Source organism: Canis lupus, chromosome 16, assembly GCF_048164855.1.
Source record: "Canis lupus baileyi chromosome 16, mCanLup2.hap1, whole genome shotgun sequence".
Taxonomy (NCBI): domain Eukaryota; kingdom Metazoa; phylum Chordata; class Mammalia; order Carnivora; family Canidae; genus Canis; species Canis lupus.
The window spans coordinates 41,749,324-41,776,743 of record NC_132853.1 but is presented as its reverse complement, the minus strand read 5'-3'; the positions used below and the strand labels follow the sequence as shown (position 1 = coordinate 41,776,743).

General features: G+C 49.0%; 1 protein-coding gene across 5 annotated transcripts; it reads right to left on the bottom strand.

Moving 5' to 3' along the window:
• Positions 1–5,457: 5,457 nt before the first annotated feature.
• Positions 5,458–18,542, bottom strand: CD300LG (CD300 molecule like family member g). 5 transcript variants are annotated; one of them, XM_072780767.1, is made up of 8 exons: positions 18,386–18,542; positions 17,156–17,491; positions 14,514–14,615; positions 13,485–13,782; positions 12,708–12,820; positions 10,894–10,952; positions 7,648–7,749; positions 5,458–7,137 (listed from the first exon to the last, which is right to left on the bottom strand). In XM_072780767.1, the coding sequence occupies exons 1-8, from the start codon at positions 18,426–18,428 to the stop codon at positions 7,024–7,026; spliced, it is 1,167 nt and encodes a 388-aa protein (XP_072636868.1). In that variant the 5' UTR covers positions 18,429–18,542; the 3' UTR covers positions 5,458–7,023. The 5 variants fall into 5 exon arrangements, with proteins under 5 accessions (XP_072636868.1, XP_072636871.1, XP_072636870.1 ...); XM_072780770.1 differs by having other exon boundaries at positions 13,485–13,569; XM_072780769.1 differs by lacking the exon at positions 7,648–7,749.
• Between the last annotated feature and the right edge of the window lie 8,878 nt (positions 18,543–27,420).

Sequence of the window (27,420 nt, the reverse complement as noted above, 5' to 3'; positions counted from 1 at the left end):
AGAGCCCCCCCCCCCAAAAAAAAAAGAGCACAGAGCCCCAAGAAACTGCTCTTTGATCAGATAAGCCTGAGGAGGCGTCACAAAGCATTTCCAAGAGGCTATGATGCTGGAGTAAATTCTCAAATTTAAGGTAATGTTTGATAAGCAAATGAATGAATGCTTATCTCACATTGAAAAACTACTGGGGGTACCTGGGTGGCTGAATTGCTTAAGCATTTGCCTTAGGCTCAGATCATGATCCCAGGGTCACTGCATCAGCCCTGCATCAGGGGCTCCCTGCTCAGTGGAGAGCCTGCTTCTTCCTCTCCCTCTGCCCACACTCCTGGCTCGTGCTCTCTCTTTCTCTTGATCTCAAATAAATAAATAAATAAATAATCTTAAAAAAAAAAAAAAAGAAAAACAATTGGCATTTTGGTATTGGGGATATTGAATTTTGGTGCCCACTATGGAAGCCTCATCTGAGTGTGTGTGTGTGTGTGTGTGTGTAAGGCGAGGGTGGGGCAGCGGAGCTTCTGCTTAAGGCACAGATCACCTAATTCTCATCTACCTTCCATTCACAATTTTTAAAAAATATTTTATTTATTTATTCATGGAGAGAGGCAGAGAGAGAAGCAGGCTCCATGCAGGGAGCCTGATGTGAGGCTCGATCCATCGATCAATCCCAGGTCTCTAGGATCAGGCCCTGGGCTGAAGGCAGCGCTAAACTGCTGAGCCACCCAGGCTGCCCCATTCACAATATTTTTTTAAAAAAAGATTTTATTTATTTATTCATGAGAGACACACAGAGAGAGAGAGGCAGAGACACAGGCAGAGGGAGAAGCAGGCTTCATGCAAGGAGCCTGATGTAGGACTCAATCCTGGGTCTCCAGGATCATGTCCTGGGCCAAAGGCAGGCGCTCAACTGCTGAGCCACCCAGGGATTCCCCCCATTCACAAATTTTTAATTTAATAAGGGAACACCCATTGCCCTTAGTCTGTCAGCCTATTTTGGCTTTGGGCTATACTTAAGACAACTTAGAATTGCTGGGATAGAATAGGGTCCTTATTTTGGCCTATCTGGGGGCTGAGGTGTATCTTCACATACTTACTTTTTTTTTTGGTATTGTATTTATTTATTTGACAGAGAGAGAGCAGGAACAGGGGGAGCAGCAGGTAGAGGCAGATGGAGAAGCAGGCTCTCCACTGAGCAGAGAGCCGGATGTGGGACTCCATCCCAGGACCTCAAGATCACAACCCCAGCCAAAGGCAGACATTCAACCACCTGAGCCACCCAGGTGCCCTGTCTTTACATACTTACTTAACGCAGAGAATGAAGCTGTGTTCTCCAAAGAGGGGCAAGAGAACAGGAAGGAATGAGAATCTTCTAAGCCAATCTCAACTGTGCCGTGCCTTTTTCAGCTCGTGTTTCTTCTCTGCTAAATGAGCTCTGCAGTCAGCATATGCACGGCCTCACTTATGCATTGAGACTCTGAAGCCCTGTTTTCTTCCTTTTTTTTTTTTTAAAGATTTTATTTATTTATTCATGATAGACACAGAGAAAGAGAGAGGCAGAGACATAGGCAGAGGATGAAGCAGGCTTCATGCAAGGAGCCTGATGTAGGACTCGATCCCGGGTCTCTAGGATCACACCCTGGGCTGCAGGCAGCGCTAAACCACTGCACCATCAGGGCTGCCTTGAAGCCCTATTTCAACTGCTTTCCAAACATATCTCTTCCTGGGCAAGCCTCTTAGCAATTTCCCAAGATCCAAATTCATAGTTGCACGTGTTTGCCATTCATTCTCTCTGTGACCCTCCAAGAACCTGTGTACTCCTCAGGACACTGTGGCATTGTTTATGTGGCTGCTCCTCTCAACCCAATAACCAGAGCTCCTGGAGGGCAGAGGTCAAGCTCTCTTATCCTTCGGTACAAGGCTTAGTACAATTAGAATCAACCCTAAATCATTTCTTTGAACAAACGAATACAATTAACTGAGGTACATTTATTGAGATTTACTTCCCTTAAAAATGTACCAGTTGGGCAATAGTCTTTGAACTTTTGAACAGGAGAGGGTCTTATAAGATACAGTGTGACTCCCTATTTTACACAACGGAGGTGGACCCTGTGTGCATAAGCTTTGAACCCTGTAACCTGTTAGGGTTAGCTAACAGAAGCTTAATTCCTTTTATCACTGCTGGCTTAGCCAATTTTCAGCATGCATTCATGATAAAGGACCTAGAAGCATCTGGAAGTATGATATTTCTGGGACAATACAAAAGGATAAAGGTAAATTTGGCCCCAGTTAGTAAATGGTATGAAACTTTAAACACAGACACACACGCAAACACTCCCAGCTGTAGCTGCACACCTGGAATGGATCCCGTCCACTACAGGAATGTTTTGAAGTACTTAGTAATTTCAATAATGGCTGTAATAGTTATAAAATAACAGATTGAGAGCCACTTTCAGGACTCTTGCCTTCAGTAAATCAGAAAATTATTTTATGCTAAAGAATCAAGGAGAAAAAAAAAAAAAGAATCAAGGAGAAAAGCTATTGCAAAGTGAGGCTGAGCCTGACAGTCTGCGGAGGGTTGCCAGAAGACAAAGCTGATGATTATAGAGGTCTGCTGAACTTGCCTAGTGAAGGACATCTCTTGGGTGGCAGGAATCCAGCTCCTGAGAGCAGCCAAATGTCCTCAAAAAAAGACCATGCTGGGGTCACAGTGCAGTCTGGGAATCAGATGTGGCAGGTATGGGGCATGAGTGTGCCCCTCTGACCATCGTCCCTGCCTAGGAAGGAGAAAGGGCCATGGAGACAGCATCTGGATGTGGCTTATATGTTTGCCCTCTTTTTTCACTTTCACAAGTCTTGGCATAGAGCCTGACAATTTAACAAATTCTCTAAGCATGTAAGTCCCACCTCACCCATTTTTTTCCCCTAAGACGTGGTCTTCCTTTCAGAAACAGATCTTCTCCTGGTAGTTGCCCATACACCTGCCCTCCTACTATGCAGTAGAGGCTCAAGCACTGATCTGTGGACCATTTCATCTGGGACAATATGAGGAAATTAAGAACAAAGCAGAAAGTTTATCGTTAAACTGAATTTATTTAAGTTTAAGAATTATCATTTATTCTGATGTGGTGATTGTGAATTTTATTTTATCACATGCTGATGTAAGAAATGCCATCTTTTTTTTCTAACTTGAATCAAATCTTTCCCTGAGTCTTTTCTCATCAGAGTAGAAAGAAATGAAATCTCAATCCTGTTTCAGAGGGCTTTGTCCTTTTTGTGCACTCACACAAAGATCTAAGGGACTTATGTAGTGCCTGGAAATGGGAGTCAGAATCACTTTAGGGAGAGTGGTGAACAAGGTACCAGTGTGCTTTTAAACAATGAGATTGCACATAAATCAAGTTTTATTGTGTTGCTGAGCTTGTGGGAAGGGAAATATCCAAGAGGCATGGTGAGTGGACAGGAAAGGTGGAGTTACCCTAAAAGGCAGATGACAATATTAGCATCACATTTGGAAAATTAAATATAAAGCCAGGGGGATCCTGAAGTTCTGGTAAAGTAGGGATCTGGGAAGGGGCTACTCAGTTCCAAGATGATACATATCCTGGACCCTGACAGATGCAAATACAAATCCTTTCTGGGGGAAGGTATCATCGATTTCAACCCCCCAGATTAAAATCCATAGATGGAAGTCATCCAAACATGAGCTCACACTGTGAGACCACAAAATACAAAGGAACAAACCACCACGCGTGATAGTTAACATAAACAACTGCATATTTATATCTCCAGGGACTTTTGATGTTAGGCACAAAGTGTAAACTAACTGTGTGTGTATAAAATATTTAATGGAATAAAAGATGCATTACAAAAATTAACAAGCAGCAGGACTCTAAGATGACCAGTTAAGTTTAAAAAAGAATCATCCAGAACTTTAGAAATAAAAAATACAAGGATGAAAATACAAACTAATTGTGTGTGTGTGTGTGGGGGTTTTAACAGCCAATTAAACATAACTGCATAGAGATTAGTAAATCAGAAAGCTGTCCCCTAAGTACTTGGACCTGCAGCATAGTCAGCCCTGAGAGCTTGTTAGAAATGCAGACTCTTGGGCTCCACCCAGAATTATTGAATCAGAATCTGACGTTTAACAAGATTCCCTGTGATTCGTAGGCATGTTCAAGTTTGAGAAGTACTAAACTGGAAGAAAGTACATAGACTGCAGAACAAAGAGATGAGGAGGAGGGAGAGGTTAAAGAGGGCAGTGATAGAGTCTAGAAAAATTTAATTCTGGTCAGTGGTGAGATTAAAAATGTTAGAGCACAGATAACATTTGAGGAGAATATCCTAGAACGATGAAAGGCATGAATTCACATATATAAGAATTTACATCAAACAAGAAAACCAAATAGTTCATGGCCAGGAGTGAGACCACAGAATATCAAGTAGACAAGTAGAAGAGCAGTCTATGTATTTTGGTGTGTAAACATAAAACAAGGTGTTTCAAGATGAGGGGTTGCAAAGTGACAACTGGTAAAGGAGCGGTCTTTCTCACCTGCCTGGAAGACACAACTGAGCCTGCGCAGTGACAACAGTGAGCATGAAGGGAGTGAACAAATGTCTACAGAGGGTACTTGAGTATCTGATAAATCCATGAAAACTTGGAATCCCAAGGATGCCAATCCTAGGTTGCCTTGGAGAGAGCTGTGCCTCTCAAAAGGTATCAGTCTATTTAGTTGGCACATGGTCTGAAAATAGGCAAAGCATACGAGTGGGATGACCTGGCTGACCACTTCCTGGTCCCCAGGAAGCCCTGGCTGCAGCAGGTGACAGGTGGAGAGGACAAGAAGGTTCTTTCCCCGCTGGGCAGCCCCAGTTCTTACCACCCTCCCCTGAAGGATTTTTCACAGGGTGAACTTTTGGGGTCTGACACCACTAAGACTTGTTGCTCCCTACCTTCTCCAACATCTGGGCATACACTCTGCCCAGATGCCAGGCAGAGACCCCAGAGCTCACACCGGAGAAGGTAAAAGAGCTTACCCATCCCTGGGGCCCTGGGGGGTGCTGGATGGCACTTTCTGGAGAGTTTCCCTTGTTTTATCAGACCTGCTCTACCTTGCCCAGCCCTCTAGGCTCACTGCAGGGGCATTCCTGAGTGGTTTCTCCTGCCATACCCACAGCGACAGGGGTAGAGGCTGGTGAGGACTTTGAGAAATGCTGGTTGGAAGGCTCTGGTGGGAGTGAAATTGGTTCTGTCATTTAAGGAAGCAATGGGTATAAGTAATTTCAAAAATGTTTACACCCTATGACCTGGCACTTCCACACACACAAATCCTTCTTAAAGAAGTCTGCAAATGCAAATAAAGCCTTGTGTAAAGACTCACCATGCTGTTATTTATAATAGCAAAAATAGAAACAAATATCGAATGAAAGAGAATTGAAATAAATGGAAGCACAGTGAGGAAATATCACAGAGCTGATAAACATTTTATTTATAAAGTTTGGTAAAATATGGAGAAATGTTTATAAGAATTAGTGGGGGGATGCCTGGCTGGCTAGGTCGGTGGGGCATGTGATTCTTGATTGGGTTGTGAGTTTGAGCCTCACATTGGGCATCGAGATGACTTACAAATAAAAAATTTTTAAAAAGCATTAAAGTGGGAAAAGCAGGATCTAAAGTTGTATATGCAAAATAATTTGTAAGAGAGAACACCAGTAAATGATGTGAAGGGAAAAAAAAGGAAAAGAAATGCAACAAAATGCCGCAGTGATCACAGTGATGGTCTGGAGGAGTGGTGAGCCTGAGTGAGTTTTCTTCTCCTCCTCCGCCTGGATTTCTAACTTTTGTATACTGAGCAACCACCCATTTCACTTTTTAAAGAAAGTTGAAAAAGAGAAAAAAAAAAAAAAAAAAAGAACAGTCTTCTTATTCTATCCCCTCCCCCTTCCCTCTCCAGGGGACCAGCCTCAGGGTCATCATTGGGTTCCTCTTAGGTTCCTGCCCTGTCTCCTCTCTCTAGCCCTGTAGACACCCACCTGCACCCAGTACTTTTCAATCCCTCCCTAACCCCAGCCCACAGGCAATTAACCCTTTCTCAATGAGGAAGGAGCCAAGCTTTTCTCCAGCCTCCTTCCAAAGCCTAGGATGCATGGCTGGGTGGGGAGCTGGGAAAGACAACGCCTCCCTGCCAGTCCTGGACTCACCCCTTCCAAGGTGCACCTAACCTGGGCTTGGACTCGGATGGGCCCAGGAAAGCCCCCAACTGGGTCATGGTGTCGTGGGCAGAGCAGCCCCTATTGTGTGTGTGTGTGGGGGGGGGGGGAGGCGGAGCAGGTGGGAGACCCCACACACCAAATGTAGCCTCTAAACTGGATGAACCTGAGCCCACTGCTTCTCAAATTCAAGTATAAGAGCCACCTGACACTGTTAGAAATGCAGAGTTGTGGGGCCAGCCCCAGAGATGGTGTAGAGCCCAGGAATCACATTTTTAACTAGCTTCCTGAAGGAGTGGGATGCAGTCACATTTTGAGAAATCAGAACCTTGTCTATCCCCTGGCATGCTCTTCCTCCTCCTCCTTGCACACTTATGCAGGAGAAAGTGGTGCTGAGTCAGGATGGAAGGGAGAAGAAAGTGGGGGTCTTTTGCTGGGTACCCCGGTGCAAGGGATCTCTTGTAGCAGATACAAACTCAGACCAGATCTCCTGAGCCTTGCCTGGCTCTGGCGAGCTCCAGAGGCTGCCTGCCCCGCCCCGCCCCGCCCCACCCTGCCCAGGGATGTGAACATATTGAGGAGGTCCCAGTCTCCCCACTGGAACTGTGAGGCCACCCCCTGGGGCTGGCCAAGGCTTCCAGGTCAGGCTGGGTGTGCAGGAGGAGAGCCTGGGGAGGGTTGGGGAGAGCCTGGGGAGGGTGGGGGAGAGCCTGGGGCCTGGCAGGTGAACTCTGAAGCTATAGCGGAAATTGATTGGAGTTAGTGCAAATCTAGCCGTTCAGATTCCCGGCAGGCTGGCCTGGGGGCACTCTTGCCATGCTAGACTGAGATGAACTTTGAGAAGCAGAGCTCCTCCTCCGACATGTGGAGGGGAGGCCCTGGGATGATGTTCTCCTCCGGGTCCTGCAAAGGCGCTTCACTTTCTTCTGAACTCTGCAAAGAAAAAGCAGTCAGGGGTTGAAAAGCAGAGCGCAGCCGGGGGTCTCCAGGTAGGGTCCACCCCAGCCTTTCCCACAGTTCTGGGCCTCTGTCCATCTAAGGAGCACAGACCAACAAGGTCTTCCCAGAACCCCCAAACTCTGATTCATGCCCTCACCTCTTTCCAAACATCTTCCTCCCGGACACCCCCAGAACACCCTCATGGCCTCTGGCTAGGTTTTGCCTGCAAGTGTTGGAATCCTGCCAGCCCAGAGCTCTTTAAACTGTGACTACCAAACTATTCAAGAACTTTCTGGATGGGAAAATGAGGATGTAAGTTCGGGAGTCCTGACTCCCGAATGAAATGGCCTGCGCCTATGGTTATGGTGGGCGTAGGTGGGCGGATGCAAGGGGCAGTGTTCTGGAAGCGGATGCTGAGGAAAAAGGCCCCCCCATCACTTCCCTGCATTGTCAGAGAGGAGCCAGGGTAGGTGACTCCAGATCCCCGGCGCCCTCTGTTCACACCTGGCTGAGGCACTGGATTTCTGTGCATGGGCTGGCGGCGGGCTCTGGGCTGGCGTGAGGCCCAGAAGGCCCTGTGGGGTTGATCACGGGGTACTCCAGCGGCTGAAACAGAGACTTGGTCAGAACAGCCCCGTTCCTGGTGGCAGGGATGGTCCACCCGCCCCAGCAAGGGGGAGCCACGGGAGAGCACGGGATAGGGGGAAGAACACAGGCTGTGGAGTCAAAGCCCCTCCGTCCTATTTCCTACATCTCAGAGTGACCTTGGGCACCCACTAACCTCTCTGAGGCTCAGTCTCCCCAGCTGTAAAATAGGGATAAGAATTTTACCCTCAAGGTTATCACGAACATTTGTGGTAATGTTTTATTGCTCGACACCTGGGAGCTCCTGGAATGATTCATTCATTTTCACTATTGTCACTTCTATCTTTAAAGCAGAAAGAATGTGCAGGCTGCAAGTTCCTGGCAGGCCCCGGGGAGGGCAGCGTCGAACACCTCAAAGGCTCACCAGATAACAAACCACAGAGAAAAAATTCTTTATAAGTCATAAGCCTGAGCACCCTCTTCTAGGTCGGATAAGGAAGCCAAGGCCAAGCAAAGAGAGGTAGGTAGTCCAGGGTGAGTAGGAGCCATCTCGGGACCAGCAGTGGGGCAGAAGAGGCTGGAGCCGGCCGGGGCCCCCAGGCAAGTCTCCCAGGTGTCCCCGCCGGCAAATCCCGTGGCTCGATGGGCACTGAAGACAAAGAGGCTCCTGTTTTCTGGACATCTACTGGGGTCTCATCTCATGATTTCCCAACCACAACTCCGTGAGATGGGGATATTGCAGCTCAGAGAGGTGAGGTAACTTGCCAGATGTCACACAGCTACCAAGTAGCTGAGCTGCCACTAGGACTCGTGACCATGTGACCTTAGACCCAAGCTCTTTTCCAATCCCATGCTACCATCCTGGCAGGGCATGCCGCACACTTCCCTTTGTTTCAATGTCGCTCGTCCCCTAACTGCCCCCTCTGCACCTGCTTCTATCACTGCCCTAGCTGAAGGGGGTGGGGCAGAGGTGGACATCTGAGCCCTCTCTGGCGACACATTCCATCTTACAGGAAAAGCTGAAAATCAGAGCAGAAATCCTCAGCAGGGCTGGGGCTGGGGGGACGAGGTGATGAGGGAATGGGGTGGGGTGAGTGGAAGGAGACTTCACTTTCAGTCAGGGCCCTGGTCTCTCCTAGTCCTTGCCTATGGTGAGGACACAGCAGAGCCGGGGCCTGATCAGGACTCCTGGCGTCAGGTCGATTCCCCATTCATCCCATCTTAACAGCTTTCTGATTTGGCCCCAACGCAGCCACTGCTGACCGCTGACCACTGGCAGCCACAGAAGCGTCCCCTGCTCCCAGGTGACTGAATTTGAGGAAAGAATCTCATGGGGCAGAGACCAAACCACACATGCAGGCAGTGGCCAGGACCACTACGCTACGTCCAGGGCGGCAGAGTGGGTCCCTCATTGGTCCCTCTACCCACGTCATGGGCCATGGGCTGTTCCAGCAACTGCGGAGGCATTTTCTGTGTTGTTGAATATACAAGACGTATTAGGAGAGCCTCTGTGTCTAGGTGCTAGAAAAATAGCAGGGGATCAGGGAAGCCCAGTACTCCCACTTGCGCTGTTCCAGGAGCCCTGCTATCCCAGGTTCATGGATGGAGAAAAGTTCTTTCTTCTGAGTCTAGGGGAACAGTCTTGGGCTGAGCAGGTGGCTCCATTCCTCAAACCCTCCACACTTCGATGTGGCAGAGTGGGAGAGGCACAGGGCACTGCTGCCAGCCTCACAGACTGGATTAGTTTCCCCAGCTCTGCCTCTTTCAGGATGGGTCTCTCTGGGCATATTACTTATGCTCTCTGAGCCTCTATTTCTTATTCTGTAAGAAGGGGGTAATAATAGCACCTACTTCGTACAGGAGTTATGAAGGTTCTGTGACATGGGTAAAGCCCCTGGCACACAGTAGGTATTCCTTAAAGAGTAAAATGAGAGCTTCTTGAAATAGCTCTCTGGACAAGGGAAATGCTAGTCTGGGCCCTCATACTTCCCTCTGAGTTTTACACCCCCCTGGGGCTCTCTGGCAGAGCCAGGAGAATGCCCCCTTCCCTCTTTCACCTGAATGTGGGCAAAGAAAATCCCAAACCCTTAAAATTCCACCTGCAGACTCTTCTAAAAACTACAAAGGCGCCAAAAAGGAAATATGCCAAAAGCTCTCGATTGGTCATGTTCACAGCATCTTGTCTCTGACCCTCCCCGCAAGGGGTCAGCCCCCTTCCCAGCCCCTGGGGCCACAGGCCCTGCATCCCTTCCTGCCCCTCCCACGTGAACTGGGACAGGGACAGGTTCGGCAGGCAGGAAGCAGTCCCAGGCAGCCCTTCCTGGGTGGGCAGGGTGGCGGCAGCGTGGGCAGAGGGGCTGGTGTAGGTGGTCTCTGCTGGGCCTCCCCAAGCAGTGCAGCACAGCACAGAGGTTCTCCCTCCCGCCCCGTCCCCCTTTTAGAGGGCAGGATGTGCCCTAAGATGCACAGCCTGCACAGTCAGGACGCTGGTCTCTGGAGGACAGTGGCAGCCCCCCTCCCCATCTGCGTCCATGACCTTTATCTCACTCCTGTCTGCTGCCTCTGGCCTTGCTGGGCTTCCTGAGACAACAACAGCTGCTTCCTAAACCAAAGCCCAAAACCCCATTCCTGCCCTAGCCTCTCCCCAGGGGGATGGGGCCTGAGTCTTTTGTCCTCACTGGCGCCAGGAAAGAAGGCAATGGCAGCTCCCCTTTCCTGCCCTCTCAAGTAAGAGAATGAAGTGGAGGCATCTCTGTAAACAGCTGGGGGGTGTGGGTGGGGGAAGCGAGGCAGGTGGGGCTTGTGTCCTGAACCTGTGGTTTTGCAGCCCTCCCAAAGCCCAAAGATCCCTAGGATCCAGCTCTGACAGTCTCTGACAGTCTCTGATTCTTAAAGCAGCGGATGGGGGGTGTGGGTGGGATAGGAGGGCGCTTAGCCTGGGGAAGTCCCTGCCTGGCACCTGCTAGGAAGTCAAAGCGAGAAGGGCCACTCTGTTGGCTTTGTACCCTGTTGGCTTGCAGAGATCCCCCAGAGATGGGAAGCAAGCCCTGACTGTCGGACAGTCATAGACAACGCAGTAGGGAAATGCAGAGACAGGGCCCAGGAGTCCTGATGTCCCGCCCCACAGGGATCCGAGCTTGGGCTTCGGCAGGCTGCCTTCCTTACCGAGTGTGAATGTGAGAGGTGGACCTTCTCGTTCCTCTGTGTCTCTGCGGCCAGGTGAGCTGAAAGAGACCAGCAGGAGTACCCTGAGGCCAGGAGCAGCTGGGAGCAGCCCACTAAAGCTCCACAGAGGTGGACTGGCCCACTTGCACTTGGGAGTGGGGGCTTCCCAGAGGGAGCAAGCAGATGGGTCAGGCAGGCAAGCTGCTTGGACTTCTAGCTCTGTTCCAAAGCAGTGATTCAGCCTTTTTGGGTACATGGAAATCTCCGTGTGTGGGCCAGAGACTGGCTGGGAAAGTAATTCTAGGTGCTAAGGTCATTGCTGCTTCTTTTTAAAAAATTTTGTTTGAATTCATTTTGCCAACATATAGTATAACACCCAGTGCTCATCTCATCATATCATTGCTTCTTAAACCTCAGTGTACATTACAGGATCCTGGGACATTCTATGAAAATGCCGATTCTAACTCGGCAGGTTTGGGTTGAGGCCTGAGGGTCTTTTAACAGGCTTCCAGGGAACGTTGCTGCTACTAGCTGGGGACCACAATTCAAGAGGCAAGGGGCTAACAAGTTCTGAGGTCTTGATCAAGAATGCTCCCTCCCTGTGTGCTCCTCTGGGCTCCTCTGTGGTGACAGGGCCAAAGCTGACATTTCTTCCTGGGGGCCACACAGGGAGAAGTCAGAGGCAGGCCCAGGATGCCCCCGCCCCGCACAGCCATCTGCAGTAGGAGAACACCGCCAATTTGCAGAGTGTTTGGCACACAACTTCCTGGTTCCACCGCTTCCTGGTTGTGCAAACTCAAGGCAAGTTGCTTAAACACCCTGCCTTAGTTTCTCCCCCTGGAAAATGGGGACACTTGTAATGAGTAGTTTCTAATGCTACAGTATGGAGAGCATTAGAGGAGATAAAAGCAATAACAGCTACACAAAAATGCCTGGCACATGGCAGCTCCTCTGATTTATTTTTCGGCCAACCCTCTCAACCAGTGCTGTCTGCCAGAGTAGCCACGAGCCACATCCAAGTGGTGACACGGGAAGCATGGCTGCTCTGAATTATACCAGGTTTTAAAGGCTCCACAGGGAAAAAAATGTAGAATCTGGAAGATGTATCATGAATATTTTTATATTGATTCCACATCCAGATGATAACCAAGTTAATAAAGTATATTATTAACATCTCTAGTTTCTTTTTACCCTTTCACATGTGACTTTTAGAGAAGTTTAAATTGCATACGTGGCTTGGATTCTATTTCTGCTGAACTCGTATTCTATTTCTGTTCTATTTCTCCTGTAGTCTGTATCTGTGATCCCAAAAAGCCATGGCTCAGGGAAGTTAGGTGACTGGCCCAAGGTCACACAGCTTAAAAGGTAGCAGAGCTGGGATTTGAAGCCAAGTCCTGACAGGAGTTGAGCACCTCTCAAGACCCCGAGGCAGGTGTTAGGTCATAGCATTTATCCTGTTCAAGAGCTTAGTCTCTATTCCTGGCCTCTCCACCCCTGGCCATAGCAGTCACCCAAGGAACTGTACCTGCAGAGGCTGGACGTGGATTTGCTGGGATCAATAGGGACAGAAGTGATTGATGAGCTTGGATAGATGGGAGCAAGCCAAGAGCCCCCACTCTCCCATTTGCACATTTGAATTGCTTTTTCCTAATGCTGACTGACCTGTGGTTCCCTCAGATGGGAAGAGCAGGGCTCCTGGTACCCATATCTCAAATGGACACACTGACCCACAAGGTCTCGGTGGGGTGGTCGGGGGACTGCAGGTCTCAGCAAGGTCCCTGGCCTCCCACCCCGTCCAGTCTACTTCTGCTCACCTTCCTTCCTCCAGCGGAGCAGATAGCTGCCAAGGGCAGCCAGGCCTGCGGCCAGCAGAAGAGCCAGCAGCACCAGGACAGGGGCCAAGATGCGGACCATTGGGATGGAGACTCTGTGGGCGAGACAGAAGGAGCCCAGCAGCCGTCAGCAGATGTCAGTGGCATGCTGTGCACCACAGCATTCTTCGTATGCATCCCGGCCATGTCCCTTGTCTTTCCCAAAGAGATCAGAGGGCACCAGGGACCACGGCACCTGGTCAGTCCTGGGGGCAGGCACCCAGCCCCCACTACCTACCCCAGGAAACACTTTCAGCTGGGTCTGAACTTGGCAGTAGTTACCTGGATGCCTCAGGCAGGGAAGCCTCAGCCAGTGACTGAGTGCAGGTATAGATAATCCCCAAGAACCAATCCTTCAGACCAGGGCTCCAGTGGGGTAAGAAAAAACATATATTCATGCTTGGCACACGGTCCAGAGCAAGATGCACAGGGCCATCTGGGCCACTGCCCCTTAGGCTAGTGCGGGGAGAGGGCTGGGGACCTTCCACCTCAGGAGGGCCTATGTGTCCAGAGCAACAGGGCTGCTGGCTGGGCAGTGCCCATTGTTCACTGCTCAAGGGCCCTGCTGGGGGGGCGGATGGGGCCCAAGTCTGTGCTATAAGCTGCAGCCCTAATAGGGGGCTGTGTTTGCCTAGAGGAAGGAGTTGCTCCTCACTTGCTCCAAGGCACCTTGTGTTTTGGGGATGGCCTGAAAGGTGACCTTGGTCATCCGAGGCTCACCTAGACACAGAGCTGCTGCTGCTGGGGGCCAGAGTGGTGTCCTCTGCTGAGCTGGAGTCCGGCCGTTTGGAGAGGCGGGAGGTCCCTGCATGAGGAGAGGTTGCTTCATGAGGAGAGGTCTCCGCATACGGAGAGGTTCCTGTGTAGGGGTAGCTTCCTGTGCGCGGAGAGGTTCCTGTGTAGGGGTAGCTTCCTGTGCGCCCGTATGGGGAGGTCCCTGCGAACGTAGGGGCCGAGGCTGAGGCCCCTGTCTTCCCCTGCTTGGCTGTGGTGACTGTTTGGTGGAGACCAGGAGAAGCTACAAGTCCAAAAGCAATGCCTCAGCACTTTCTCGGACCCTTGCATCCCAGCATCCCCAGACCTCTGACCCTTGACCCCTGAACCCTAGCCTCCCCAGGACCAAATTCTCATAATATCCCCAGCTAAAGGACACCCAGGGAAGCAAACAGAGGCCTAGATGAAGCCACTGTGGGGAAGCTGACTGTAACTCAGGCACGCCTCACACCCGAGCATAATTTTCAGCCCCTTGTGGTGCCCGCTGACTGAGTAATCACACCCCTGTGTCCACTCCATGGCCCATTCCAGCGGCCATGCAGCACACACAGGCCTCCCCCTACAGTCCTGACCAGTCATTACCTCGGGTCACCACACGCCCAGCCTCACCATCGCTGCCTGAGCAGGCCTTGACTGCTTTCAACAGCCACAGGATCAGCAGGGCAGGGCGGCGGGGACAAGTTCAGAGGCCAGGGTCCAAGGGCCTACCTTTCCTGCTCACCCCTCCAACCCCAGGTGGAGCAGACAGGACACAAGCCTGCCGGTGGGGCTGGGCCTCCTCCCTGGGCTCTGCTGCTGCTTAGGTGACCCTAAGCCTTGTGACCTGACCCCCCCCCCAGGGCCTGATTCCTCTGCTCACAGTACAGCTCCCAGGCGCTGGGAGCCACGGAGTGCAGTATCTGGCTACAGGCAGGCACTCACGGGATGTTGCTTTATAGGGGGGTGGGGGGAGAGACAGAAAAACCATGCACTCACTTAATTCTGGGGGCTGAGTTTGCCAAGCTTTTGCCTTGGGCTGGAGGCTCGTGGTAGCAAGAGGCTGAAATGAGGGAGTGGGGGAGGGAGGACAGCAAGGACCTACGGGAAAGGGAGAGGCTGGTCTCAGGGGAGGCCAGGATCGCCACTCTGAGCCAGGTTTTCTGCCCGGCTTGCAGCCAGTAGCTGTCCTGCCCCCACCACCCCATTCAGATCTCCACCATCATCTGCCCCCAGTCACTTAGGAGCCACGGATGGTAGATTCTAGTGGGTTGCTGGTCTCCCCGGTCCTGCAGTCCCCTTGGCCTCCCCCTCAGCTCAGACCTTAGCTTCCTGCCCGCCAGCCTGCTCTTCCACACCACTCTTTACACCAACGCTGCTTTATCTCTAAAATACAGACTGGATCCCGTCACTTCTTGTGTCACGACACTCAGTGGCCCTCACTGCCTATAAGCTGAAGCTCGAGCTTCTTACATGTCTTTCAAAGCCTTTTAGACTCAGACCTCGGTGCACCGCCTTGGCCTCACTTCTCCACCCTCCGCGGCACCTGCCATACCTCTATTTGCCCTCTATTCCCAATTAAGTGAGTGGCCCACCCGCCTCCATGCCTTTGGCGTGCTGTTCCCATGGGTGCCATGCCTCTCCTCTCCACCTCCACCTAACACACTTCTCTCTGTCCTCAAGTGCTGGTTCAAAAGCAGCCTCTCCACCACGCCTTCCCCAGAGGAAGTGGTCCCTTCTTCCCGAGTAGCCAAAGTTGAGCCTGCTGCCGGTGGTCTCCCACTGCCCTATGCCGCACCATTGTGCACCAGTAGATGTCTTACTGGGTCTCCCTGAGAGGCTGGGAGGACAAAATGCCCAGCCTCTCTGCGCTGTACAGGGGGCACAAACGTGGTATGATGGATCTTCCCCCCTACCCACTGGAGCTGGCGAGCTCCCTGACTCCCCAGGACCCCTCGGTCCCCTCCTCGCTGGAGTGCCATCCAGGACTCCCTCCCTGGCCCCATCATTCTCTTTTCTAATATGAGGTCAGGTTTTTTCTGATTTGTCTGAGTAAAGGATCAAATCTTCTACAAATAAAGAGAATTTATCTTTTCCTTTCTGATATTTATACTTCTTTATTTTGTCCACATCTCATGGCCTAGAGCCTCCAGGCAATGGGGAATGAAAGAAATGATAGTGGATACTCTTGTCTTGTTTTGGCCTTTCTAGAAATTCTAATCTTTCTCCATATTCAATGGTGTGCCGCAGACGGCTCACACTAACTCTGGAGAGCGAACTGTTCACTCTTCAGGAATTTTGTGAGCTGGTCATTAAACCATTAGTAGCTGGAAATTGCTGAGGGAGGGGGCATTTAAACCACAGAAACTGGCAAGCATGGCAAATCGGAGCTTCCCCAGCTAAACCTTCACCAGCACACCACTGCCATTAGCCTTTATTTTCTATATCCCAAATATCATCCAAGAAAGGTCAACATCTGACACAGGATAACACAATAATGCATGTATCATACACAAATAAATGATTATAAATGAGGTCAAAATTTAAGAGAGCCTCAAATATAGGTAGAATTGATCCTCACTAGGTAAGAACAAAGCTGAATACTGATAAGAATCAGAAGAGATCAGATAATCTTGTAAATAATGGACAACAGGTTCAATATGGTTACAATGCTGCTGTTATTATTTGGGGAGCTAATTTCTATTTCCTTGAATTAAAATAAAGATCGACGGATGTCAGGGATCTGGCAGTGGGGATGGGGTGGGTCCCAGCCATGGGGCCAGGAGAGGGAAAGAACAGACACCAAAGTGAGAAAAAAAAAAAAACCTGGATTTGAATCCTGGCTTCATCACCTCCTGCCATGAGACCTCGGGCAAATCATTTCATCTCTGTAGCCTCAGGCCCCCATCTGTGAAACGGGATACAAAGACCTGCCTCACCCTCACTGGCCGGCAGACTACAGCTGCCCACTCCCCTGGCCCCTCTCTGACTTCTCTCTTCTCAGCTCAGCGGGTCCAGGTGGGATTCTGGGCATCCGGAAAGATGCTCTATCCTGAGCCAGAGTCCCCTAGTGTCCCTGAGCTCAATGAGCTCTTCCCTCCGAGGTTAGATCCCAGGCCCTCTTTGCACCTGCCTTTGGGACTTCAGGATCTGGGACAGAGAAGCAGGAAGGGAGAGCTGAGGCCACCAGCAGGGTGAGGCCAGTGTGGCCACGGCTGGGGCACTTGGAGTGGGCCTGGGATGCATAATCCTGGCCTGCAGAAGCCTCAGGAATATCTCACACTCCCAAGAGGGAGTCTTTTTATTCCATGGGATGTCCATCTTGTCCCTAGCCCATGCGCTTTCTCTCCCACACCTGGGCGAAGAGGAAAGGCACTGAGCATGGAGTTCCACAGATCTGCGCGGTGGGACCTCGCAGAAGAGCAGCTGGGGCTCATGCTGCCCCACCTGTTCTCCCGTGGCTGCTGAGCGCTTGACCGGCATCATCTCACTGAGTCCTTGAGCCCCTCGATGGCCTTGGTACAAGCACTACACTTCTTGGCGATGGGGAAACAGGGTCTTACACTGATCGCCACCCACCTGTCCTTCTTCCCCTCTGCATCACCTGTCCCCCACCTGGGGGAAGGAGAGACATTTGTTACCTGGAAAGACAAGCAGGGAGACCAGGAAAGACTCATCTCTGCCCAGTTTGGAGACCCCACAGAAGTATTTCCCGGCATCCTGCAGGGTGAGTTTCCTCAGGGTCACGCTGAGTGTGAGTGTCTGGGGGCTGTCTTGGATGGACACCCTGCCCTCCGTCGTCTCCTGGCCGTCCTCTCTTGCATAGATGGTGTTAGAGCAGTGGGAGACAAAGATCCCGCGCTCCCTGCACCAGTACTTGCTATACGTCTTCAGCTCCTCCCTGTAGGTGCACTGCAGAGACACGGTGTCGCCTTCAAACCCACTGATCTCCTTGGGGCCCACCATGGCTCTGTAACCTGAAACCATAGCAGCGCTGGAGGTCAGAACTCCTTGGATTCAAGTACCAGGGTCAAGACCAGAAGACTCCTTCTCAGTCACTCCCTTCTGCGGCAGGCCTGGAAGAACTGGTGGTCCCTTCCCCATCAAGAGAAACTGGGACAGGGCTGTTGCTGTTTCCCTAAATCTGGTGTACTGAAATGAAGGGTGGTGATGGGGACGTTCTAGACTCAGACAGCCCAGAGTTTAAATCCCAGCACTGCCACTTAATAGCTGTGTGAGCTCAGGGAAGTTGCTTGCCCTCTCTGGGCATCTGGGCTTTCCCAATTACAGTTGATGATGACAGTGTCCTTCCTATTTTATTGATCTTAAGATGCTAATTATAGGTAAGATGCACCATGATTTTATATACAATTTTAAAAAAGCATTACGACTTGAACAATTGTCTTCAGTTACAAGATATATCCTGATGTTTGATGTTAAAATTAAAAAAAAAAAAAGAGGCAGACCTGTGAACTGATGAAACAGAATCATCCCTTATGTCTCAGGATTGTTACGAGTGGTACAGTAGGGGTGCGAGAAATATTTGCAGAGTTTGCCATGGCAACCACATAGGGGGTATCTAGTCTGCCTCCAGGCTGGGTGCAGAGTAGGAAAATAAAGATGAGAGAGGTAAAGCCTCCCTCATAGCCACCTAACCATGACGGGTTTGGAACCCAAAGGTCTGGGAGAAAACCTGGCTCTGCCTTCCAGAAACAGCAAATGCCTGCCCCCTCTGCAGGCTGAGGACCAGTGCGGCGGCGAGGCTGGGTCACAAAAATGAAAAGTAGGTTCAGGAGGGAGGTCCTCTCCCCGCCAGCTTGGGCATGCGCCCCACGCCCCTCCACCACCTCCCTCTCCCGCCCCCATCTCACCTGGGAGCAAGAGGCAGCCCCACAGCACAGTGAGGGGCCACATGGTGGGCGCTGGACCTGCAGGAGCACACGCGGGAACTGGGAGCTCCTCTCGGGGCCACGGGGGACTCTAACTTCCTCCAGGGGCACGAGAACTGCACAAGGAAGTGGGGGAGGGGCCGGGGAGGTCACCCCTCGGCGCACAGAGGGAGGCGCCTCTTCCATTCCCTTTACCGACTGACCCTCCGCTCTGGTGAAGCGCCCAGCGGTGTGCCGCGCCCCCTCACCCCCACCCCCTGCAAACCACCCAGGCGCATCTCGCAAACCCGTGCCCCTTGGGTCTTAACCATGCCCACTGCCATGCACTCCAGAAGGTCTTTTGCAGAATTCAAGGTGTACAAGCATGAAAACATTACATATTGGCTTTTACGAACCTTTAAGTGATTTAGCTTTTCCTTCCATTGTGAGTGTTTGCAGTGCCTGTGACTTTTTCACAAAAAAAAAAAAAAAAAAAAAAAAAAAAAATCATGGGTAGCCCGGGTGGCTCAGCGGTTTAGCGCCTGCCTTCGGCCCAGGGCGTGGTCCTGGAGACCCGGGATCGAGTCCCAGGTCGGGCTCCCTGCATGGAGCCTGCATCTCCCTCTGCCTGTCTCTGCCTCTCTCTCTCTCTCTCTCTCTCTCTCTCTCTGTGGCTCTCATGAATAAATAAATAAAATCTTAAAAAAAATAAGACATTGGCACATAGGGTTGTCGCCAATAACTCGAAATATCGTATGTACTCCTCAGTGTAAAATAACTAGTTACCAGGTCTGCCAATAGGGCTGGTGATTGAAAGCATTGATGAAGCCAATGCATTACTCTATCACACACTTAAAAATATTCTGATGACCACTTCAATACTATTGGCTTCCTTTTAGGCGTCTGTATATTATTTTATATATTTAAAAGACGAGTATTCTGAGAGGAGGTCCAAAAGCTTTACCAGGGGCAGTGCCCCCTCCTCCGCCGTCGCTTCCCGGAGGACGCAGTACTGCTTTCGGCCACCGGGCGGCGCTGCGAAAGGAAAGGAGGGAAGCGGACGGGCTGGGTCGAGCGGGATACCTGGAGCCGCCTGCAGGCCGCGCTGTAAGGCTGGCCTCCCCAGCCGCTTTAAATTGGGCATTCTAAAAAGCGAATTAGCAATTTTTTTATCACAGAATTGGATCCTCCTTTCAAGGAACAAAACACACACGCACACTAGAGGGAGCCCTGACACATCATTTTTCAAAATAGCTCTGTCAGCGGTGGGCAGGGGGCGGGGGTGAGGGGAGGTTGATTGGAAAGTTCATACCGATGGCAAGCAAAATTTTACACAATTCAGGAATGTTAAAAAATAAAAATAAAAAAGAGAGACACCTGGGTGGTCCAGTCATTGAGCGGCTGCCTTCGGCTCAGGTCGTGATCCTGGGATCCTGGGATGGGGTCCGGCATGAGGCTCCCCTGGGAGGGGAGCCTGTTTCTCCCTCTGTCTGTGTCTCTGCCCCTCTCCCTGTAAAGCCAGGGCTGTTTGGCATATATGGCTCCACATGTACAGGTGGAATTTTTCTCACATAGTGGTTTAATGTTTGAAGCATTAACTCAGTTCTGGGAGGGGAGATTTTGTGTGTGTCTGTGTGTGTGTGTGTGATTCTGGCAATGTGAGGAGACACCCTCAACTTCAGGATGACTAGGGGCCACTGCTGGCATGGAATGAGCAGGGGCCCTGGGACCTGACTCCATCATATGTACAGACTACAAAAGGTAATCAGTATTGCAGTTTTAAAAAGACAGATTAAAATAATATTTATTCTAGACTTTGATTGTTATCTCTCTTTTCTGTGTCTGTCCGTATACAGAATAAATTCTGATCTTACTTTTCTTAAATCCCAAGTTATATATTTTCAGCAGGGGCAAGTATCTGACACTTCATTATGTTTTCTAGTGTCATGGGGCCCCAGCACTGACATTTTGAAATATGTGTTATTTGGTTACAAATTGTTTTCCTTTTCTTTTTTTCTCCTCTGTTATAGTTCAGGTATGGCATTGTGATTTTTTAAAAAATTAAGTGTACGAGAAGGCCTATTATTTATGGTTGTCATTTATGGAGAGTAAAGGAAGTGTTACCAAAAGTTGTATTTTTATGAAGACGGTGTTGGGTCCAATAAGCATCATCCCTGTTCTCTTCACAAGTATTTGACGTCCTTCCCTCCACCTTCCCAGCCGCACACCTAGCCAGGAGCTGGACTTGAGGACCCCATTAGAAACAGATCATCAGGGCAGCCCCGGTGGCGCAGCGGTTTAGCCCAGCGGTTTAGCACCGCCTGCGGCCTGGGGCGTGATCCTGGAGACCCGAGATCAAGTCCCACGTTGGGGGCTCTCTGCGTGGAGCCTGCTTCTCCCTCTGCCTGTGTCTCTGTCTCTCTCTCTCTCTCTGCATCTCTATGAATAAGAAAGAAAGAAAGAAAGAAAGAAAGAAAGAAAGAAAGAAAGAAAGAAAGAAAGAAAGAAAGAAAGAGAAAGAAAGAAACAGATCATCAGGCCCCAAAGCGGTGCATGAGTTGGGGAGGAGGGCCTAGAGCAAAGCATTGGCGTGGGCATCGCAGCTAATCCTACCCCGTAGGGTATATGAGGGGCAGGGGACGACCCCCTGATGGGTTTGGGGATCTGAGGAGAGCACACTTGTGTCCTGCTTCCTACCTAGAGTACTGGAGGTGCTCTGCCATCATAGGATGGGAGAGCAGTGGGGAAAAGGGGCTTCTGAACACGTGGCTCTCTGGCAGCCTCATCACATCTGTGAGCCTGGGGGGGCCATGGCTAGGGTGATACGATGAGCAGCAGACCCAAGGAGGAAGGAACAGACACACTGGAGCCCGCAGGAAGTGGAGAGCCCAGCGGATGCTGGCAGAAGCGGGTCATGGCAAAGGCTTCTCCCTCCTTTTCTACGCCCTGATGGTAATTAACAACCTCTGGGATTTAGAACCATCTTAGGGAGAAAGGAGAATGAGGGAGAACTTTCAAGTTTACTGGGAGGCATCTGAGAAAACCTGCACTGAAACAGAAGTCCCAGGTGTGGGGTAAGGGTTAGCAAGGCCTGTTAGCAGGGCAGACAACATCTGGCCAAAAAGGAGCCCAGCTTGACAGTCACCTGGCTCTGGGTTCCCCCCTGGATTGGACTTGTTTGGACTGAGTCACTTCCACTGATCTAAGATGGCAATTTGTTCCTCTTCTATAAGGGTTTCTCAACATAAGCACTACTGACATTTTGGCCTAGATGGTTCTATGTTATGAGAGTCCATCCTGTGCATTATAGGATGTTAAGCAGCATCTCTGGCCTCTATCCACTAAATGGGGGTAGTCTCCTCCTTGCCCCCTCCAGTTGTGACAATTAGAAATGTCTCTAGACATTGTCAAATGTCCCCCTGGGAGGCAAAACTACCCTGGGTTGAGAGCCACTGCCTTAGATGATGACTGAATTGAGGGAAAAAAAAATAAAAGGAGACTGCAGGCGTCCCCCCGCAGTGGGGCTGGGGCCATCCCTGTCACACCCGAGCTGCAGAGTAGCCCTGCCCAACACACACTCTGCAGATGAGCCAGCTCCCGGGAGAAAGAGAACAGAGAGCTGGGTGATACATGCCTTGTTTCTCCTTCCAAATTCATTAAGGAAATAAGCAAAGGAGTGGAGAGAGACCAAAGGTGCTATACCAGTGGGCCTCTCTCTTCTTGGAAGGAAATGTCAGGAGTGGGGGTGAAGTGTCCCCCACAAAGATGGATGAGCTGAGCCACAGGCTGGAAAAAGCCTGCATCCCTGAATCACCGCTTGGGAGAAAGCTGCCCCGACAGCTCCCAAGTCTGCAGCAGACTTGGCGTGAGCAAGAGATAGACTTTGTTTAGCCACTGAGATTTTATGGCTTGTTTGTTGCTGTGTCACAGCCTAAACCACCATTTGTTTTCTCATCCACATCTCATTCTCTAGCCCACCTACGACTCCCCCATCCCCAGCCGGTTGCGAACTCAATCCTTCAACCTCCTCCACTGAAACAAATCTGAAAACTCCTTTTGAGATTTTTATGTTGACTGAGTGGTGGACTTTTTTACTTCTAGGAATGATGCTGAGATGAGGGGGGAGAGCAGCAAAAAACACGGAGTGATTAGGGCCATCCTCCGTCAGAAGCTGGTTGAAACAGGCATATATGCTAAAATCTTTGCAAAAACTCTGAAAGCTTAATGTAGTAGTGGGATACCTTGGATCGGATCCCAGAATAGAGAAAGGATTTTAGTGGAATAACTAGTGAAATCCTAATAAAGTCTGGAGTTTCATTAATAATAGTATACCAATGTTAATTGCTTCGCTGTGACAAATGTACCAGGTTATGTAAGATGTTAACATTAAGGGGGGGCAGCACTGCTGGCCCAGCAGTTTAGCGCCACCTTCGAGTCGCATGTCGGGCCTCTGCATGGAGCCTGCTTGTGACTCTGCCTCTCTCTCTCTCTCTCTGTGTCTCATGAATAAATAAATAAAATATTTTTTAAAAATTAGGGGGAAACAGAGTGAAGGATATTCAGGTACTTCCTGTACCATCTTTGCAACTTTCCCATAAATCTGAAATTATTTCATAATATAAAAGTAGTTTGTTTGTTTTTTTTGTTTTTCTTTCTTTCTTTCTTTCTTTCTTTCTTTCTTTCTTTCTTTCTTTCTTTCTTTCTTTCCTTTCTTTCTTTTCTTTCAGCAAGCAGTGAAGCATCAATATGAGTGTGAGAGGTTATCAGGCCAAGGTCGACAAGTAGAAACCCAGAAAGATGAGCTGAGTATGCAAAGCACTCTTGTCCTTGAGAGTATTTACTGATTAAGAAGCAGCAGCAAAGGGGATGAGCTAGGAATCTATGTTCCCCCAAAAGTGGGGAATCTGGTATATGTTTTTTATCACATTAGGCTAGAACCCCAAACAGCTGCACTTTTAGACAAGGGTCAACTGCAAATAAATGAAGCCATCATGGACTCAGCCTCTTGCCTTTGAGGTGTCTCCGGAAACCTCAAGCTTTAAACTTGATTTTAAAATGGTCCTGTTCTGGCAACACCCTCCCTACCCCAACCTCCAGATAAAAAGATACCAATGAAAAATCCTTTCTGGAGGAAATAGCATCAGCCTAAGTAAGTCTCAAGTTATTTTAAAAATTGTTTTTGCAAATATAATCCAATACACCATTGAAGACAACCAGCTGTGTGAGGAGGCAAGACTCCATCAGCGAGAATGGGCAGAGGTAGCTGAGCAGGGAAACAGACCTGCGGAGGCTCCAGATGTTGAAAATACAGCAGGAACAGCCTTGACACAACAATTCTTACTCTGTTCAAGGAGGTACAAGTCAAGCTTGAAATGCTGAGCAGATGAGTGGAAAATATACAAAATGACATAGCAGATCTGAAGGATATAAAATTCCAGAAGTGAAAAAAAATGTGACAATTAAAACAAAGAATCCAATGCATGAGGTTCAAATTAGACACAGTTGAAATGGTCAGAGTGAACTGAAAGATATGCCAGAAGAAACCATCGGAAAAGGGGTGCATGGGGGGCACAGTCGGTTGGGCATCTGACTCTTGGTTTTGGCTCAGGTCTTGATTTATGATCATGGGCTGGAGCCCCATGTTGGGCTCCATGCTTAGCATGGAGTCTGCTGGAGATTCTCTCTCCCTCTTCCTCTGCACCTCCCACTTGTGCGCTCTCTCTCTCATAAATAAATAAATAAATAAATAAATAAATAAATAACTCTATCTATCTATCTTAAACAAAAGAAGATGAAGAAGAAACCATCCAGGAGGAAGCACAGAGAAATGAAAGGATGGTAAATAGAGAAGAGGAGGTAAGAGAAACGGGGAATAAAGTGAGAATGTCCAGCATGCAGTTTATTGGAGACTCAGGAAGACAGAAGACAGAGGATGTGACTATGCAGTCATGAAAGAAAGAATTGCAGAGAAGGTTCCAAATGTGAGAAACATGCGGTATGTTCTTTGATATGTGTGTGTTTCCTTTTTCTTTATTTTTTTAAAAAAGGATTTTATTTATTTATTTGACAGAGAGAGAGAGAAAGGAGAGAGAGAGAGAGTGCACAAGCAGGGGGAACCACAGAGGGAGAGGGAGAAGCAGGCTCTCTGATGAGCAGGGAGTCTCAAGTGGGGCTTGATCCCAGAATCCTGGGATCATGACCCAAGCCGAAGGCAGACACCTAAGCAACTGAACCACCTAGCAACCCATGTGTGTGTGTGTATGTGTGTGTGTGTTTCTAATATGGGGGTGCTAGAGGTCGCAGCCCAGGGAATGGGCCCCACTTGCCTGGGTTCAAAGGAGGTATGGTATGGACACCTAATGGGTGACAGGTGGCATAGTAGAGTAGTGGGGGGAAGGCTGGTCTTTTCATTAAGTAGTAAAAGAAGATTATACTGAGTGAAGAAAACCAGGTTTACAAAAGACACATTGTATGATTCCATTTAGAAGAGTTTACAAACAGGGATGCTTGGGTGGCTCAGTGGTTGAGCATCTGCCTTTGGCTCAGGTCGTGATCCCAGCATCACGCAGGGAGCCTATTTCTCCTTCTGCCTGGGTCTCTGCCTCTCTCTCTGTGTCTCTCATGAATAAATAAATAAAATCTTAAAAAGAAAAAATCTTAAAAAGAAAAAGAAAGTTTACAAACAGACCGAAGGAATGGTATTGTATTAGGATACATACACTTAGATGGTAGAACCAGAAAGCAGAAGTCATGACTACAGAAGTCAGGGCAGTGTTTGAACTTGTCATATGTGTGTGGGGGGTGCCCAGGATTTCTGGGGCCCCCGGTTTATTCCCCTCCTCCAACCTCCTGCCAGTGGTGGCTTCACGAGTGTTCACTCTTCACTGATTTCTGGAGCTGCCTTATTTGTGCCCTTTCCTGCATGCACCTCCTATTTCACAAATCCAAACTGTGTTTTTGAGATGGAGTAACAAAAACAACACATAGGAAAAAACAAGTAGTTACAAGTACTTCCCCTTGTTCTCCTTGAGAGGTGACTAGGCTGAGAGCTCCCTTTCTTCAGACCCTTCTGACTCACCGCCTTGATGCCTGACTGGGAGGGAGCCCATTGCTTCTCTTGGAATGAGTCCTTGCTTGCTCCGGGGTCTGGGCCAAGTGCCAAAGCAAAGGAGGCAGACCTGTAGCCTCCAGGGTTCTTGGCGTCACCTCTGTGAGGATCGCTGGCATCCTGTCTTTTTTAGAGTTGCTTCCTCTCCCCTCCTCTGCCTATAAAGACAGACCCTAAGTCATTCATTTCTCCAGCATGGAGGTCCTCTTCCTGTGCCATCTGCAGTGACCTGGCCCGGTGAGGCCACCCCACCTCCAGGGCCCTCAGCCATCTTGGTCAATTCTGCCCTGAGTCACCTTCTCTGTCCTGGGGTGCAGGCCTCTCCCCAGCTCTCCAATCCAGACTCTCATCCACCCAAACATCCCTCTCTTTCTCTCTCTTCCTGCTTTTCCTTCCAAACCGTTTGCCCAAATATCCCCTGGGCTAAAAGGCTAGGTACATATACACATTTTGGTAAATAATATGCTAAATGGTCTTCCAGAAAGTTTGCATCAATGAACCCTCCTTCCAATGTAAGCCTGTTTATTTCCCTACAAACTTGACTGCACTAGATGTCAACAGACGGACACATTTTTGTCTCAGTAAGGACATCACTTTTTATTTTGGTTTAGAATTCTTTGATTATGAGTCAAGTTAGGCATGTTTTTGTATGCTTATTGGCTGTATCTTTTTCTTTTGTAGCAAAGTCCTTTTTTAGCCATTTTTCTTTTATTCCATCTTATTGATTCGTGTGATGCTCGTAAATTAAGGTATTTAACTATTGATCATGCTGCATACCATATCCTAACATGTTACCAATAATATTTTTGTCCATAAAAGTGTTTACATTTCACTTAGTCACACCTATCGTTTTCTTTATAGATTTGGGTTTGGATTTTGGCCTTCCCTCACTCCAGGATTATAAAAATAAATCCACTGGAGAAGTATTTTGGTGTGCGAAGTGAGGTGGGGATCCAGCTTTTTTTTTTCTTTTTGCATAAACAGTAGCTAGTTGTCCCCACACTATTTTTTTTTTTAGTAATTCCTCCCCCCACACTTATTTATAATGTCATCTTTCTAAAAAGTTAAATTACCATATACATGAGGATTATTTCTGCACTTTCTAGTCTGTTCTATTTGTCTAGCTGTTTCTTCGGTACTAAACTTTAGAAAGTTGTTTTCAAGTCAGAAATGTTTCATATCGGATGGGGCCACCCATCCCACTCGGTTCTATAACTCTTCTTTTCCAGAATTTTCACCAGTGCTTATTTTTCCTGATGAATTTTGGTAGCATTTAAAAAGTTTCCTCTGAAAATCCTTTTCATACCTTAATTGAGATTGCATTGGGTTTGGAGAAGATTTTAGAGCGAAATGACATATTTACGATAATAAGCTATCCTTTTCTGTGTTTTTTGAGTTAGTCTTGGTCATATATGTGCTTTACTAGTGTTTTAGGGGTCCCTCCCTCTTATGTATCAATAAGTATTCAATCTTTAGGTTACTCTCTTAGTTTGGAATTTTTTCTTTCATTATACTTTATTTATTTCTGTTCATAGGAAAGTCATTGAATTTGTAATAGGAATTGCGAATTCCGCTCTCTTAATCTCCTCAGCACTTCTATTTCTTTTAAGATTTTTTTTTTTTAATTCATGAGAAACACACAGAGAGAGGCAGAGACATAGGCAGAAGAGAAGCAGGCTCTCTGCAGGAAGCCTGATGTGGGACTCGATTCCAGGACCCTGGGATCACGACCTGAGCTGAAGGCAGACGCTCAACCTCTGAGCTACTCATGTGTCCCAGCACTTCTATTTCTATTGTAGGCCAATTATTTTGAATTTCTAGGTATACCACCTGTGCTGCCTCCTTCTTTCTAGTATCTATGCCTACTATTTCTTTTCCTCATCCACTCATATTGGCTGCCACACCCAGAGCGATGTTGTATAACTCTGGT